General features: G+C 46.9%; 1 protein-coding gene across 19 annotated transcripts in view; it reads right to left on the reverse strand.

Moving 5' to 3' along the window:
* Positions 1–15303, reverse strand: part of Erg (ETS transcription factor ERG) — a 222192-nt gene that overhangs the window by 8875 nt on the left and 198014 nt on the right. For 5 of the 19 annotated variants that reach the window (XM_087575352.1, NM_001437707.1, NM_001437704.1 and 2 more), the window contains 6 exon segments: positions 11868–12071; positions 11074–11154; positions 9294–9365; positions 1708–1776; positions 1042–1098; positions 404–451 (listed from right to left, as the gene is read on the reverse strand). In XM_087575352.1, coding sequence (XP_087431478.1) covers positions 404–451; positions 1042–1098; positions 1708–1776; positions 9294–9365; positions 11074–11154; positions 11868–12071 — 531 coding nt within the window. 19 annotated transcript variants of the gene reach the window in all.

Genomic DNA, 15303 nt, shown 5'->3' on the forward strand with positions numbered 1-15303 from the left:
GAAGGAAGCACAGGGAGATGCTGCCCATCCTGAAGCCAGGGAGGAAGGCTGAGGGCAGATCCCCTCCTCACAATTCAGAAGCCTCCTCCTGCTGGCCTCAGATTACCAGTCTCCAGAGCTAGCCAAGACACAGAGTTACTAAATTACTAAGCCGAACTCAGGCTGTTACTTTGTTGCACTCACCCTAGAGAAACATTATAAACTCAATTAGGTTATAATCTTCTTGGCTACGCTAAAATCTTAATTTATACCTGATCTATTCTTGAAGGCAAATAAAATAGTCCAGTGAAAGGAGAGCTGAAAGCCAAGTTCCTCGGTTGGAAAAGTTTCTCATCAGCACACATTTCTGAAACTGTTCCAGATTCAAAAGCAGCGGTAGAGCAGATCACAAGTGACAACTCACCTGGATTAGCAAGGCGACTACTGGTGGGTCCCAGGATCTGGTAAGGATCTAGGGTAGAAGAAGATAAGTCAGGCTGCTAGACAGAGCTATGTGCACAGAGGTGAAAATGTTCCTACCTCCCAAATTCCTGCCTTTACCTCCCACAGGAGAAGATATCACACAGGACCTCAGGAGAGTTTCTAGCTGGAAGCATCATAGTTGATAGAAAACCTTGAGGTCTGATATTCCCACCATCAACCACAGTCCATAAACCCCACAATCTAACTGGGGCAAAGTTGGACCTGGGGCCGTAAGGGCCAGGGTGTTCAAGATCACCATCCCACTGTTTTTCTACCTTAGACCTGACAGACACAGGCATTAGGATGCACACCATGGAGAGTCAACGTAATTTACAGCTCCCCAGGGCATAGCCTTCATGCAAAGAGTGGTTTGCCCATGTTCAACTTACAGATTTTAGAGGAGCTTTAGTAAAATCTCAGAATTTTAGTAAAGTCCTTCCAAATGAGCAGCTACTGGTCTAGTCCTCATTTTAAATACATGACAGTTATGAAGTTCATTTTAAAGGGGACACACTTTAGAAACTCCTGTCTGAGCCTGTAACTTTTCTTAGGGTTCCCAAGACGGTTTCTGAAACGCACCTAACTGAGGACGCTGGTCTTCAGTTTTGGGCACTGTGGAGGGAGATGGCTGGGCAGCTGAAAAATGCAAGAATAAAAAAAAAAGACTATTAGCCACAATTCAGATAAAAGACTGCACGTCTTCGGTGCCATTTACTTTATAATCAATTAATTGTCGAGATAGTAAACTTATTCTATAACAAGAAGCATTTGTGGTAAGAAGAAACTGCCCCCTCTAACAAAATCAAATATAAACATTCTAAAATGTTTCCAATGATTTAAACAATCTAATGTAGCCATTGCTTCTAAACATAATAAAAAGAAACTCGAGCTGACTCACAAAGGAGAATGAAATGGGCCACGGTGAGTGGGGAAAGTGCCAGGGAAGAGGGAAAGCCAAGCAGAGCCACAGCAAGGAAATCAGCAGTGCATAAACATCTCCTGAAACTTCCTTTGTCCACCATGAGAATTGCTGATACAGTCTTTTTTTTTTTTATAAAAGTAGGTTACATCTCGAACAAAAAGACTCATCATGCTTAAAGATTACACATGTTGTATCATGAATAGAAGGAGCCCGCTCTCTGTTGGGAAGACCTCAGATCAAACACTGAGATTATAATTCATTCTGGCTGTAGTCACCCCTGCCTTGGGACATGCCGATCAAGGCAGTGGGGACTGAGCCTGTACCTTTGGACTGAGGGGTGGGGTGGCTGTGGCCGGTCCAGGTTGATCTCCTGGGAGGCTCATAAGGTAAATCTGTAAAAAACAGATACATGGACTAAAAACCAATTACTTTCTATGACAGATTTATTTTGTTTCTTAGAATAAATAATGAATAAAATTCAAAAGCAATTAAAAAAATCAACAGGTTTTACCTATAAAATGTACTTTGCATAGTTCATATAGTGTATATTTTATTTTTCTAAAATTCTCTCCTCCATTTAGCTGAAGACTCTCATTGGTAGATTCTTCTAGACCTTGCTTGTTGACTCTGTGGTGTGTGTGTGTGTGTGTGTGTGTGTGTGTGTGTGTGTGTGTGTGTGTGTGTTGATTTGTGTTACACATGTATGACAGATAAATAGTTACGCATGCATGTAGAGGATAGAGAGGTCAACCTGGACACTGTCCTCAACTGCCCTCCTTCCTGAAGCTGCTTTGGTCACCGGGGCATTGGGGCTCATCTGGGGCTTGCTGATTCAGCTCAGCTGACGAGGCACATGTCACCCAGTGCACACACAGAAACTTGGGATCAATCAGGTCTCCATGCTTGCAAAGCAAGCACTTCGCCAGCTGAGCCATCTCTCCAGCCCCTCCTGCTGACTCTCCTAAAGTCTTTTCCTGCAATGAGAAACCAAGATCCCAGGACAGATCTCTTTCACAGCCTGACTGATCCTAGGGCCCACTGGCGTCTACGCTTTCATCATCTCAGAACTCATCTAGGTCAGAGCCAGTGACTGATGTGAAGACATTGATTCTTGCCTAGATCATCCCCAACCCCCGTACCCCACCCCACCTGGGGACATTCATGCTCCTGTGTTCTCTACTCCTCTTAGAGAGGAGAACTGCTTTCTTACCCTCCAGTGAGCTGCTTCCCTGGACGTCCCTTCATTTCCCCTTGATAATCTTATCCATTTATATTGTCGGTCTTAATTGGCCTAGTTATTTTTCTAGGCAAAAGGCCCCTGTTTCTCATTTTCTAAGAAGATTTAGTATCTCCCGAAAACGAACTGCATAAAAAATTCAAGACTGAAAAGATCATCCTACAACACATTAGCCGTGACCAAGTGTAAGTGCGTGTCAATTATTTCTAAGTATTTATGCACCACGTCCCTTATGCCATGAACCCTCATCACATACCACCTTTGCAAACTTAGTGACTGAAGTTCTGTATTCTCCATGTACGTTCTTTCACCAATAACTAAGCATTTATATCACCTCAATTTTCTTTCATAAATACATCCTAGAAGCATTGCTTTTCTCCCTCTTTTCAACCAGACAAGTGAGCGCTCTTGCTACATACAACTCTATAACAGAGCCGTTCCAAAACTGGGCTCCAGGGGTGGTAGCTCACGCCTGTGATTCCAACACTCGGGAAGCAGAGGCAGGAGAAATCAGCTCAGAGTCTTCCTCGGTTACATAGAATGTCTGAGGCCATCCTGGATAACATGAGACACTGTCTCAAAAAGACCTGGTCATACTGGCACTTGGGAGGCTGAGGCAGGAGGATTGCCCTAAGTTCAAGATCAGTCTGGGCCGCAGGGTCAGACCCTTTCTCAGAACAAAAGCAAGACGTTAAATGGATTAAAAACAAAACTTCTTTGGTTGATGGGTCTCAGTTCAGTGTCTCAAATGCTGTTCTAGAGGCCCTGAAAGCCATAGTCCCATACTCCAGGAGGCTTGCTTCCGCTGACACCAGGGGCTGGCTGTGGGTCTCTCACTCAGAGGACAGAGTGGTACAATTATTTCAGGGCCTCTCTTTAGGCAAATCATTTAACCTTACTTAAAATGGGCAATCTGATGAATCAGCTTTCAAAGGACCCCACTATGTTGCATAGTGTGCCCCTTCCAATGTTCCCATCCCAGAGAGAACAACATGAAATCTAACGCAGAAAGGCCTAATTCAATCAGTCTGTTTGGCTGGAAGCACGACAACTCGTGTGGTCTGTGAAACTCTACCCTCCTGGGCTTCGGGAGAGCTAGGCCGTTTTCCTTCTTAAAACTCCACTGTTGCCTCTCGGGGGCCGGTTTGCATTCTGGGACCTTCAGCTTTTCTAGAGTTGGGACAGCATGTGGGAATGAAATCTCTAGCTGCGATCAATTTACAACTAAATTTTGCCTTACATCCCTGGGAACATTTTGAAAACAGATTGTCAACCTGCTACAGTTTTCTTTCTAAAACCAGGAGGATTCAGAGAGATAGTTCAGCGGGCAAAGGTGCTTGCGTCCAAGTCTTATGACCTGAGTTTGATTCCTGGAACCTGGATGGCAGAAGGAGACGGTCAACTCCGCTAAGTTGACCTCTGACCTGTACTTGCATGACATGTGCACACACTCCCAACCCACCTACCCCCCCCAATACATAAAATGCGAGAATATGTATTTTTCAAAAAGTGGTTAGCCAGAGTTTTATTACAGAAATCATTTTAGAAAGAACAGCCAGCAAGTGAGGTCTCCCACCTGGTCCAGGGGTAGATGGACACACCAGCAAAGGCCCAATTACCAAAGGAAAGTGGGGTTATCACAGGACTATACCCTAGATCCTGGCTTCTCAAAGTGTGTTCCCTAAATCATCAGCCAAAGACACGCTTGAGGGTTGGAAATGCAGACTCTTACCCTGAACCTGAAGACTAAAGCCAGGGTTTTGACAAGGCCCCAGGCCACTCACCCGCATGCTACTGTCAACAAAAGCCATCTCGGAAAGATTCCCACTACTCAAAGATAACGACTTCAGGAAAGCTAGCCAGACTAGACAGATATACCTATAAATCTGTAACTGTCTAGTGTGGAAGGTTCTAGAGGGACCTACTGGGGCCGAGGAGGCAGAACACGGCTAGAAGGACTGGAAAGGTAAGCGTTAGTCATAAATGCTTGGAGACTGGAGAACGTGGCTGGGGAAAGCACTACAGAGCATGCTAGAACGAATGTTTAGAAACTCTTGATTCATAAAACCCGTGGAAAGATGAGTAATCACGTTCCGTCCTCCCTTGGAAATCGCAACCACTGGACTGAGCCGAACGCTCAGCCAAGCCTTTGGGGTGTCGGCCTGGACAGTGATTAGCATGTCCGCAAACACGCTGCCCCGGTAGATATGCCGGTCTCCTTCGCTTTCATGAAAGTCTGTGCCAACATTTCCTTATCGGCTACCGGTCACATGCTGTGACACTAAAGCCCCCTCCCAGGGGAGGCGACCTTGGGAAATGCTGACCTTGGACATTTCTAGGGATGCAGGACAATCAGGGTGGTGGCAGAGTCAGTGCTCATGCCTCTACTGCTGGCTGCTTAGACGATCACTACCCATGAACCTTTGCTACTCATTCTGAAAGAAGGGCATAGGATTTTTAATAAATAACATATTTTTAACTTAGTTCTGGTGAGCAGCTCAACGCCCACTTCATTCCCTTTGAGCTGCCTTTGTCACACATTTGTGCACAGGGGGGCCACTTTCTGCTAGTGTAGCTGCTGAAAAGCGATTGCAAAGACAGCAGCCATATTAAAGCAATCTTTCAGCCAGCTTGGGGTGGCTGTAGAAGTATGGTACATACCACGATCCCTATGGAAATGACACGGATGTACAAAGGCAGAACTCGTCTGATGTAGGCACCTACACATAGTAGCTTCGTGAACTTTCAGGGAGCTAGGATCAGTTTCTGGTTCTGTAATGGACCTTCCGACCACATTCTTCCTAAGACACCAGAGGATCATTCAGATCCGGTCCCTGTCCCTGGTGAGGGGTAAGTTCTACTAAATCTCATTCTCCTTTGGCTCATATCACTGGTGAGGCTTTCCAGCTCCAGTGGCCTCCACAGAGTCACTTGCATTTCAGAGGACAGAATCTGGCTCTTGAAGCATTCTCCCTCATTCTGCAGTAGCTACACCATGTGCCATATCTACAGGGCATCTCTGGTGATCCCTTGGGGAAGGAAGGGGATGGGAAGGAATGGACAGGCCTCCTCTCATGAACTTGATGCTAATGAGAGAGACAAAGTAGGAAGGCACTTACTGTGTAGAGCCAATCAATAAAGCTCTGGAAAACAGGAATTTTTGGATTTAGCCTTAAAGGAACTAACCTCGATTTTCTTCTCCATCCAAAACTTTCTAAATTTTTCTTTGACTTTATATCAAACACATGGAGAGTGTGTTGGTAGTTGATGGTTATGGGATTTTTAACTATGCTCGCAAATCTCTGGGGCTGTTCAGGAACTTGAGACAAGCCAAGAATAAGCCAACTGCTAAGGTCTAAGGTCTACATCGTACCCGACTGAAGTGTGCAACAGCTGTGGCCTCACGTGGCTCAGTCGTGTTCAATAGCACTTTCAAGGTTCCATGGAGGAATCCCCCAAAAGGCACTAGATTCAAGTCCACACTCTACTTAAAGCCAAATGTAGAGGTTACACTCTCCGATTACTTCTGGTAACATGCTTGGTGTGTATTGATCTGTAATCTATAGGCCCTACTGATCTATATGGCTATCATGGTGATGATGGCGGAGGGACAGAATGGCCTGTGTGATGTCTCCTAGGTACTAGACTCGATTTCCTGTGACCACCTCCTGAGAGGGCAGTCTAGATAGCATATCGTAAGGTCATATGCTGCCTTATAAGGTAGTGTGGCTAGCACACTAACCTGAGACCTCAAGGGTCTGTGGCTTCAAAAGAAGATGACTTGGGAAGAGAATAATTTGTACGGAGGAGCTGGGGAGAAGAGTTTGGGGAGGTAATAACTACAGAGAGCCTGAGAAATGTAGACAGCATCCCAAAAGAATGATTACCAAGCCACGGAACTCAAGGACGCGATGTGCCAGCATCCTAATGGAGGGACTCTAGATGTTGACTCAATGAAGGTGAGAGGAAGAAGCTACAGTTTCACCCTAGTACTATGGGAAGCAAAGCAATGAGCGTGACAAGAGATGGACGAGACAGGAAGGCAGGAGGGGAACCAAATCCATGGGTCACAACCTGCAAGGCCACAGGGCTGGACAGCCCTGCCTAACCCTGAGCTGACGCAAAAGGACAGCCGCACAGCTCTTGAGTAAGTAATCCCTTACAGATGTTGGCCATTCAAAAGGGAAAGATTGGGTTGGTATCTCAGAAGTAGGTGACAGGAGGCAGAAGGAGACTAGGAGGGATGAAGCACCTGGCATCCAGATTCTGAAGGTGGCAGGTCTGAGCAGAGGTAACCCACAGAAAGAATGAGAAGACCATCTTTAATCTCAGGACATGAAGACTTGTGGGTTTTTCTTGCAGGGAATCTGTGGTGAGACAGCTCCAGTGTAGGGAAGATCAGACGGGAGTCTACATGGACTAATTACCTAGGAGCCTGGCTTGCTCTGGGGTCAGCCCTGGGTGTTTACCGGCCTCTGTGCACAGTGCTAAGCTAAAGAAATGCCACAGATAAGGACACATAAGGAGTGGGGACACCAGTCTCTGTCACCAGACTAAGAAGCCTCCTTGCCCTGCTCCACAGAGGGTCCATCTCTCTGTGCCTCACTGAGTCGTTCCTCACCTCTGATAAAAGTCTTTCTCTGTCGGCTGATTCTCCATCTGCTGTGTTTGAGACTTCCCCTGCTGCTGCTGCTGCTGCTGCTGGCTCTAGTACTCCCTGCCTTTTAATTTCTTTTTTTTTTTCTTTTTCTCGGAGCTGAGGACTGAACCCAGGGCCTTGTGCTTGCTAGGCAAGCGCTCTACCACTGAGCTAAGTCCCCAACCCCTCCTTTTAATTTCTTAATTGGTGAAGAAAACGAACCTAGACAGTGACAGCACCACCCTGTGAGCGCTGCAGACGGGGGTGGGGGGCCCTCGTCCTGTCTCGCCAACCTGTTTACTGCAGTGGCTCGAACACCCTGGCCTTGAAACTCAGCCAACAGCATTCCCGAGGTGGCTTTAAAGAAACGTAATTTTTAAATTGACTAATTAATCTTAAAGACCAGAATGTTCCGCAGGGAGCTTTTTATTTATTTATTTTTAGCTCTGGGTAGAAGCCTTTTTAAAAATGCTCCCAAATCATCCATTACCATTCACAGTCTCCCCTGTGTGGCATGAGACACGCATGTAGGTAGCATGTTCGGGAAGTCCTGGAGCCGGGGAAAGGAGGGTGCCTGAGCTCCTCCTCCTTAATGCTCTTGGTGCTTCTCCTGGAGCTGTTAAGAGTTTAGGGCACACACTGGGTCTGGTCCATTACTTTTTCGAGCTCTAACATGGCAGGGGACTTAGAGGACTTTGGGGACTTTCTCCTGGTTTCTAGGAACAAAGAAGCAAGCTTTCTCAGATCAGAGAAGAGATCATTAGCCTAACATCACCCCAAAGCTTCGTGGCTTCAGAGCAGGGGTCAGGCGTGAAGAACCCCAGGAAGTGTTACCAGGATTCAGCCAGTTCTCAGCCAGCTACTGTATCTTCCTCCCTCAAAAGAAAGAGCTCCAGAGCCTGGGACTACATCAGCTAGACTCATGCAGGCTGGCCATGCAAACCGTCAAGGTGGGGTAGCATAGGTTGGGGAAGATATGCTTGCCAGACCAAGGTAGGAGTCTGGGAAATCCAGTGCACCTCCTGGAACTGGGATCCCCACAGTGTTCAGGCTACCATGAGGAGTTCTGACTTACAGGGCAGTCACAGTCCCCAAGAAGGGGTGGTGTGTCAGGGTGATATATCCCCAGTTCAGTGTCCTCTCCCTGGAAAACACTGATTTCTCCTCTGAGGTCTTGCCAGTCCCCTGGAGGCATCCTGACTGTGTTCATGTGAGCCTGACTGTCCACACCCGGGCCTCTGGACTCTAGGCAGGGCCTCCATTGCCAGCTCCTACTGCTTCATACGAAACACTGACTGTCTCTGGCGCCGAGTTAACACCACTGAATTATCTCCTAGAACGTCGTGCTAAAAGCCTTCCTACTACTCCCTGCGGCTCCCCCATGTCAGACCCAGACGAGGCGCTCAACCAACCCACAAGCCTAGTGGAATGTGCGGGCGAGCTTTCCAAAGACAGGCACCACTTGGAGTCTGGTTCAGCTTTCCACTCCCAGAGGCTAGCTTGGTGCCTGGCATTAGGTAAATGTTTACTTCTGCATGAGTGATATGTAAATTAATTACCTAATCCAATCATCAAGAGAGACATAAAGTATGACTCCAGTGTTAATATCATATGCCAGATGCTTCTCCTCTGAAAAATGGCTTCTCGTGGAGTGATGAGAATTGGTCATGAGCGATTTGGGAATTGCTTTCTCCCCACAGAAGGACAGACTGACTGCCCATCAATCCTCCTCTAACTGGGAGCACAAGGGGTCCCTATCCTAGGTATTGGCCCAAATATTCAAACCTACTACTCAAGGCCCTAAATCTGTTTCTGATTCCACAGCTTGGCCCCTGTACTGTGGTGTCGGAACGCAGCATCTCTGAATCTCAGTTGCCCTTCGACAGGGGCAGAGAAAAGACTGGCTATAGTGAGCACTGCCCTCTTTCAGGTCTGGGACATGCTCCTGGGGTCACGGGCTGGGGCCCTGGGTCTAAGCAGGGCACCTGGGAGTCTCTCAATGAAGCAATCATCACACGGGGGTGTTAGCGTACCTGGCCTAGTTGTAATTCTCTGCGTGGCTTCGGGATATACTGAAGTATTGGGGAAAATAAAAGCTGCACCCCCTGCAGACAAAAGGAAAACAAAGCGTGAAGGTCCTCAGTGGTGACTTTTGACCTGAGCAACAGTGCCTCAACCTGTGATGTCAGGGGGTGGGGGGCCTTGAAACTTTGGTGGAGCTCCCAGCAGGCAGGAGCCCTGCTCAGACATGAGTTTGTCTCCCTCAGGCGTGGACTATTGTGCTGTGTTTATTTATCATTTCTTTGTGGGATTCTTGACAGAGCCCCCCACCTGTGTCCCACCAACAATCTTACTTTATTAAAAATTATCTGTGGCACAGATATTCATTTGTTACAAATCGCATGTGATTCACAAAGTATTTTTTTTAACTGATCTTGGAAAGGAGTATACACACTTTGCCTAAGACTACATGGAGTATCTTCAAAATTAATCCACCTCTCCACTCGAATACACGATTTTCCGTGTTTTCTCCGATCAGTGGTCATCTCCCCAGATGAAGCAATCTCCCCTTTGTCATTCAGTCCTTTAGAAATTTATCAACCTTGTCCTTTGATTGACCTCTATATTTAGCTATAATAAAAATCTATGGATTCTGGGCTTTGGTGGAATTTTTAAGTCACTGTTAAAGAATTTCTAACAGGGAACATAGGACTCCATGCGGCTCTTGGGTGTTTCCTGGACAGGATGAGTCTACCAAGTTCTTCGCTAATTTTGGCCACAAGACCATTGGCACATTCGATAAAGGTCAGGGAGGAGGAGCTTAGAACACCTTGCATCATGTTTTAAAAAGCACGCTGGTGGTGAACACTGAAAACCAAGGCTACTTACTACAAATAAGCAGACTGGGGCTGAAATCATAGGATGTCGGGCATTTTAAAGTAAAAGGAGAATGAGCAGTGAGCTGCTATCTCGCTCCGTCAGGGAGATCTGCCATGGTTGGGCTTGCCTGTCTGAGAGGGACAAGAGGTTTCCCAGCTCCTGCTGCTTTTCATCTCTAGCTGGGTGCCTGTAGGGTGTGGTGGGAAGTGGTCCTTGGCTAATCCAGTAGGTGATCAGCAAGTGGCTGCCCATCCACCAGTGACGCCCTCAGAATGGGAGGTAGATGTGGACCTGGAGCGTAAGTAACATGTTTACACACAGAGAACCCCAAGAGATGGAGGGAGGTTAATCAGGACCAAGTGTCTTGTCAAGTCCCGCAAGGCTCAGGCATGAGACAGACACGAGAGTAGACAGAACCTGTCGTTAGAGACAGGAAGGCAGGTGCTGGATCAGGGACCAGTTGTGTATTCTCCAAAGTGGCAGAAGAGCTTCCCTCGGGTTTGCGTAAAGTGTGAAATACTCCTTCCACTGCCCTTTGCAAACACACAAATCTGTGCAGAAGTTAAAAACCAAGGCAACTCCAACACCCAAAGCTGTCTGTGAAATACCAAGGAGTTCTAGAAAACACTGCTTTACCAAGGAGCACGGAAAGCAACAGGTCCGTGGGGCCCTTTATACCAGGGACCTTCGGCCTCCATAGCAACGACACTGGTGCACTGGGGCATGCCGGGGAATCAGAATGGTACTAAACTCGTGCAATTAGTTTTAAAAACATCCTTTTATGGCCCTGGGATTATGGTGAACATAAGGCAAAGTGTTTAGATGCCCGATGGCTTCACTCCTGCATCTGCATTCTAACGTCTAACCTGTGAGTTCCACTTTAAAGCATGCACCTGTAGATCGGCACCTGGGGTTGGGAGGGACCGGCATTACCTGTGTTTCTAGCATGCATTAACCGTGGAGAGTTTTGTAAAGCCTTATCAACGTCGTCGGATGTCAGATGTGGAAGGGGAGCTGCAAAACAAAACACAGGGCCGTCCTGAGATAAAGGGACAGAGAAGGGGCATCCTAAAACAGACACGGAGTCAAAAAGAAGACAGGGAAATATATATATACCTCCTGCCCTAGCACGGGGGCTGCTGGGACCATCTGAACCCTGTGGTACGGGAAATACCTTAAACACTGAATAGGATGACCTCACCCAGGAGAGAAGTGTATGGGTGCCAGGCAACGCCACCAAGGGAAATGCTCCACCCACTTGCACATGGGGTCCTTTCAAACCATGCTCAGAGTTGTCAGAATTAAACCGTGCAGCAATCCTTCAGGCTCATGCCACAGCTGAACAACACACCAAAGCCTCTCTTACAGTCAGGTCGGATGTGGCAGGGAAGGGGAGCTTCATAATGCTTAGTGAAATGTTAACTAAGCTCATCCCCAACAAGAAGGAGCCGTTTCTGCCTTCTGGAACATCATGGAAACTAGTGAATGTGGCCACTTCTCTGTCATGTTCCATTTTTCTGGTCTTGGGAACCCAGGAGGGGTGGGGGTGGGGGAGTGCTGCTGGCCCGTCCCCAGGAGAGACTGCATTGTTCATCTACATCGTGAGGCTCTACTGTGCAGTCTCTCAGGTCAGATATGGGCGTTGAGGGAGAGCAAGAGGATGCTGGGACCACCCTGTCTGAACTCGGTGAGGCTGTGTCTGTAGACATGGTAACAGCCATGCTTACTCTCTCTGAGGTAGTGGAGATGTGAGAGAAGAATGTCGGCATTGTAGCTCGGAGTGAGCCTCTGGAAGTCATCTTTTGTCATCTTGCACAGCTCCTTCCCGTCAATATTCTGAAATAATAAGACGTCCACGTCTAGGAGGCCGTATTCTTTCACTGCCCACTCCAGCCACTGCCGGACATGGTCTGTGCTCCACAGAGTAGGATCTAAAAGGGAAGGAAGACAAGACTCCATCAAACTTAAAGGCAAATTTCATCGCAGCCCAGTCAGTCTCAAAGAAGCCCCCTCACCTCCGCCCCCATCTCCAGATGGCATAAGCCTGTGGCCAAGCTCAGCAAGTCACAGGAAAGGAATCAGTATCCTGGAGAGTGACCAAAAAGAGCCAAGTCCATAGGTCTCCAACATCCATGTTGTGGAGAATCTGGCCTGTCTCTACTGTGGCTGTTTCCAGGAGAGATCTGGTGGGGTTTTGGGGTTTTTATCTCCCACCTGGTTTTGTTTTCCACTTTTACTTATTCAGTTAAAAAAATGTACAAGACTAAAAGGCATCCCTTGAAAATTTACTGGCCCACTTATATAACATCAAGGAACTGCTCATCAACTCATCCCATAGGCAAGCACCAATCCCTGACACCATTAATGATACTCTGCTATGCTTGCAGACAGGAGCATGCTGTCCTTTGAGAGACTCCACCCAGCAGCTGACTCAAACAGATGCAGACACCCACAGCCAAACAGTGGATGGATCTTGGGACTCTTCTGGAAGAGTTGGGGGAAGGATTGTGGGGAAGGGGTTAAGAACTCCACAGGAAGACCAACAAAGTCAAGTAACCTGGATCCTTGTGGTTCTCAGAGGCCAAACCACCAACCTAAGAACATACATGGGCTGGACCTGGGCATCCCCACATATATGTATCAGATGTGCGGCTTGGTCTTTATGTGAGCCCTGAACAGCTACAGTGAAGGCTGTCCCAAAAGCTGCTTCCTATACATGGGATATATTCTTCTAGCTGGGCTGCCTTGTCTGACCTCAGTAGGAGAGGAAGTGCCTAGCCTTGCAGAGACTTGAAGAGCCAGGGTTGAGGATACCAACTGATCAGAGGAGAAGGGCAGGGGAAGGGACTGTGGGAAGGGGGAATCAAGAGGGGGACAGTGAGCAGGATGTAAAGTAAATAAGTAAAAAATAGGGCTGGGCTCAATCTGTAAAGTGTCTGCTTTGCAAGCATGAAGACATGAGTTCAAGTCCCAGTGAAATACACATGAAAGCCCGGAGTTGGGAAAACAGAGAAAGATAGAGCTCACTGGTGAGTGAGCCGGACCTATTTGATGAGTTCTAGAAGTCCTCTGGCCTCCACGTGCATGCCCACATATGCACACACGCACAGACACTCAAGAATAAAATAATAACCATATTTGCACAAACTACTAACCAGGGAATTTGGCATAAAGTAGAGCTGACTCAAACCTACCTCTTATAGCTAATTCGGCTCAAAGGAAACCATTAGCAGGTTTTCTCGAAGAAATAGGGGGTGGAAATGGAGGCTGCAGATGAAGAAGAGGCATGAAGATGGGCCATGAAGATGAGGGATAAAGATGGAGGAAACAGGTGAACATGGTGGATGGAGATGGTGGATGGAGATGAGCGATGGAGATAATGCTTGGACCTGAGGGGTGGAGATTAGGGATGGAGATGGAGGTTGGGGTCACACAGAAGGGAACAACAAGGAGGTCACACTTCACAGCATGGAATTTCAGAATCACTAGGAATTTCTGGGGCCTTGAGTGGTGTCTTTAATGACACCAAGCACAGAGAGCTCACTGATGAAAGGGGAGGGCTCTCGGGAGTCAGAGAAATGGTGTTTGGATTCCGATTCCTCCTTCTGACTTCGCGTAAGTGTTACCTTCTCTGGAATTAGCCTTATTTTCCTATGGCTAATTAAATGAACGACTCAGGGCTTGAAAAGCTAGTAAGATAAAGTGTGTGAAGGTGCTTGGCCAACAGTAACAACTGCAGAGAAGAAATCCCGCACGAGAGGTTTGCATAGTCAACTCTGCTAAGAAGAATAGTCTGTTTAATTTCCAGGGCTGCCCCTTCCTTTGTACGCAAGAGCCTGATTTATCTCTTACTTTAAGAGCTTGTAGGAGGTGCTTCTGTTGAACAAAACACGAGCCAAAGGAGATAAGACGCTGTGTACTCTGCCTCTTTCCTCCTGGAAAGTAGAGCTGTTTTGGAAATAGTCACGGCATTATGGTTCCAAGGACAGCAAAAGAGCAAGGAGCCACATCACGGGAGGGAGCGGAGACCCTCCACTCTTTTCTGTATCTTAAATGATGTGGTGGGTAGTCCAAATGTTTATGAACTTTACTTTAGCCAACTGGATATTAAAACATCTAAGCACACCATCATAGAGTTATTCTTAATGCTGATGTTGGGGGCAGACACGTGTGAGAAAGGCAGAGTCCTAAGGACAATCTGCATCTGGTGAGATGACTCAGTGGGTAAAGACATCAGCTGCCAAGCCTGTCAACCTGAGTTTGATCCCTGGGCCCCGCACAGCTCTGGGAGAGAGATGGCTCTCCCAAGTTGCCCTCTGGCCTTCAGAGAAGAGCCCCCCATCTGCTACTCAATACATGAATTAACATAAAAAAGGAAGACCCTTCTTCCAGTTCTCTGAAACAAGAGTCAGATCCAATTGAGTTCACCAGAAAAGTATTAACAGATACTGACCGAAATTAGGTAAAAGGGTACTGTGTTATCAATAACAGACTCCATACTATCATGAAACACAGCCCCTTCAATGGGCAAACACTTCCAATTGAATAAGATCAAGCATGATCTGAATCGATGAAACATTATCCATGATTGTCCCTTCCCAACAATAAAAGCCACTCTTGGCTATGAAGAATGTGGAATATACAATAAAATAAAATGTAGCCCCTAGGCCATATCCAAGGATTAGTGTAAGAGTTTTGTTGGCAAAACCAGGCCTGGGGCAAGTCAGCGAATGTGTACCTAGGCTGGGAAAATGGGACTGAACATCTGGCCTCCTGATATGGGCAGATCCCATTTGCAAAGCAGGCACAGAAGATGGTGGGAACTTCAAAACTGCTCAATGCCACAAACTGAACTTTGATCCCAAGAGAAGGACTTCCTCGAAGCTGTTTCTGAAACTTTCAAATTTCTAATTATGGTTTGTGGTTTATTTTAAACTATCCTCTTGGTCCCAGAGAGCAAGGACTATTACAACGTTGATTTCTAATACTCTGGTTTGCTAACCTTTGTAATGGCAGAGACTAGGGCAATATTTGTAAATATTCCTTTGGGTGCTTAAATGTATATATATTAAATGTTACGTGCAGAGTTATAGAACACACACACACACACACACACACACACACACACACATATTTACATATACACATACATATAATTTTGCC

The sequence above is a fragment of the Rattus norvegicus genome, chromosome 11 (genome assembly GCF_021556685.1).
Source record: "Rattus norvegicus strain SHRSP/BbbUtx chromosome 11, alternate assembly SHRSP_T2T, whole genome shotgun sequence".
Lineage (NCBI taxonomy): Eukaryota > Metazoa > Chordata > Mammalia > Rodentia > Muridae > Rattus > Rattus norvegicus.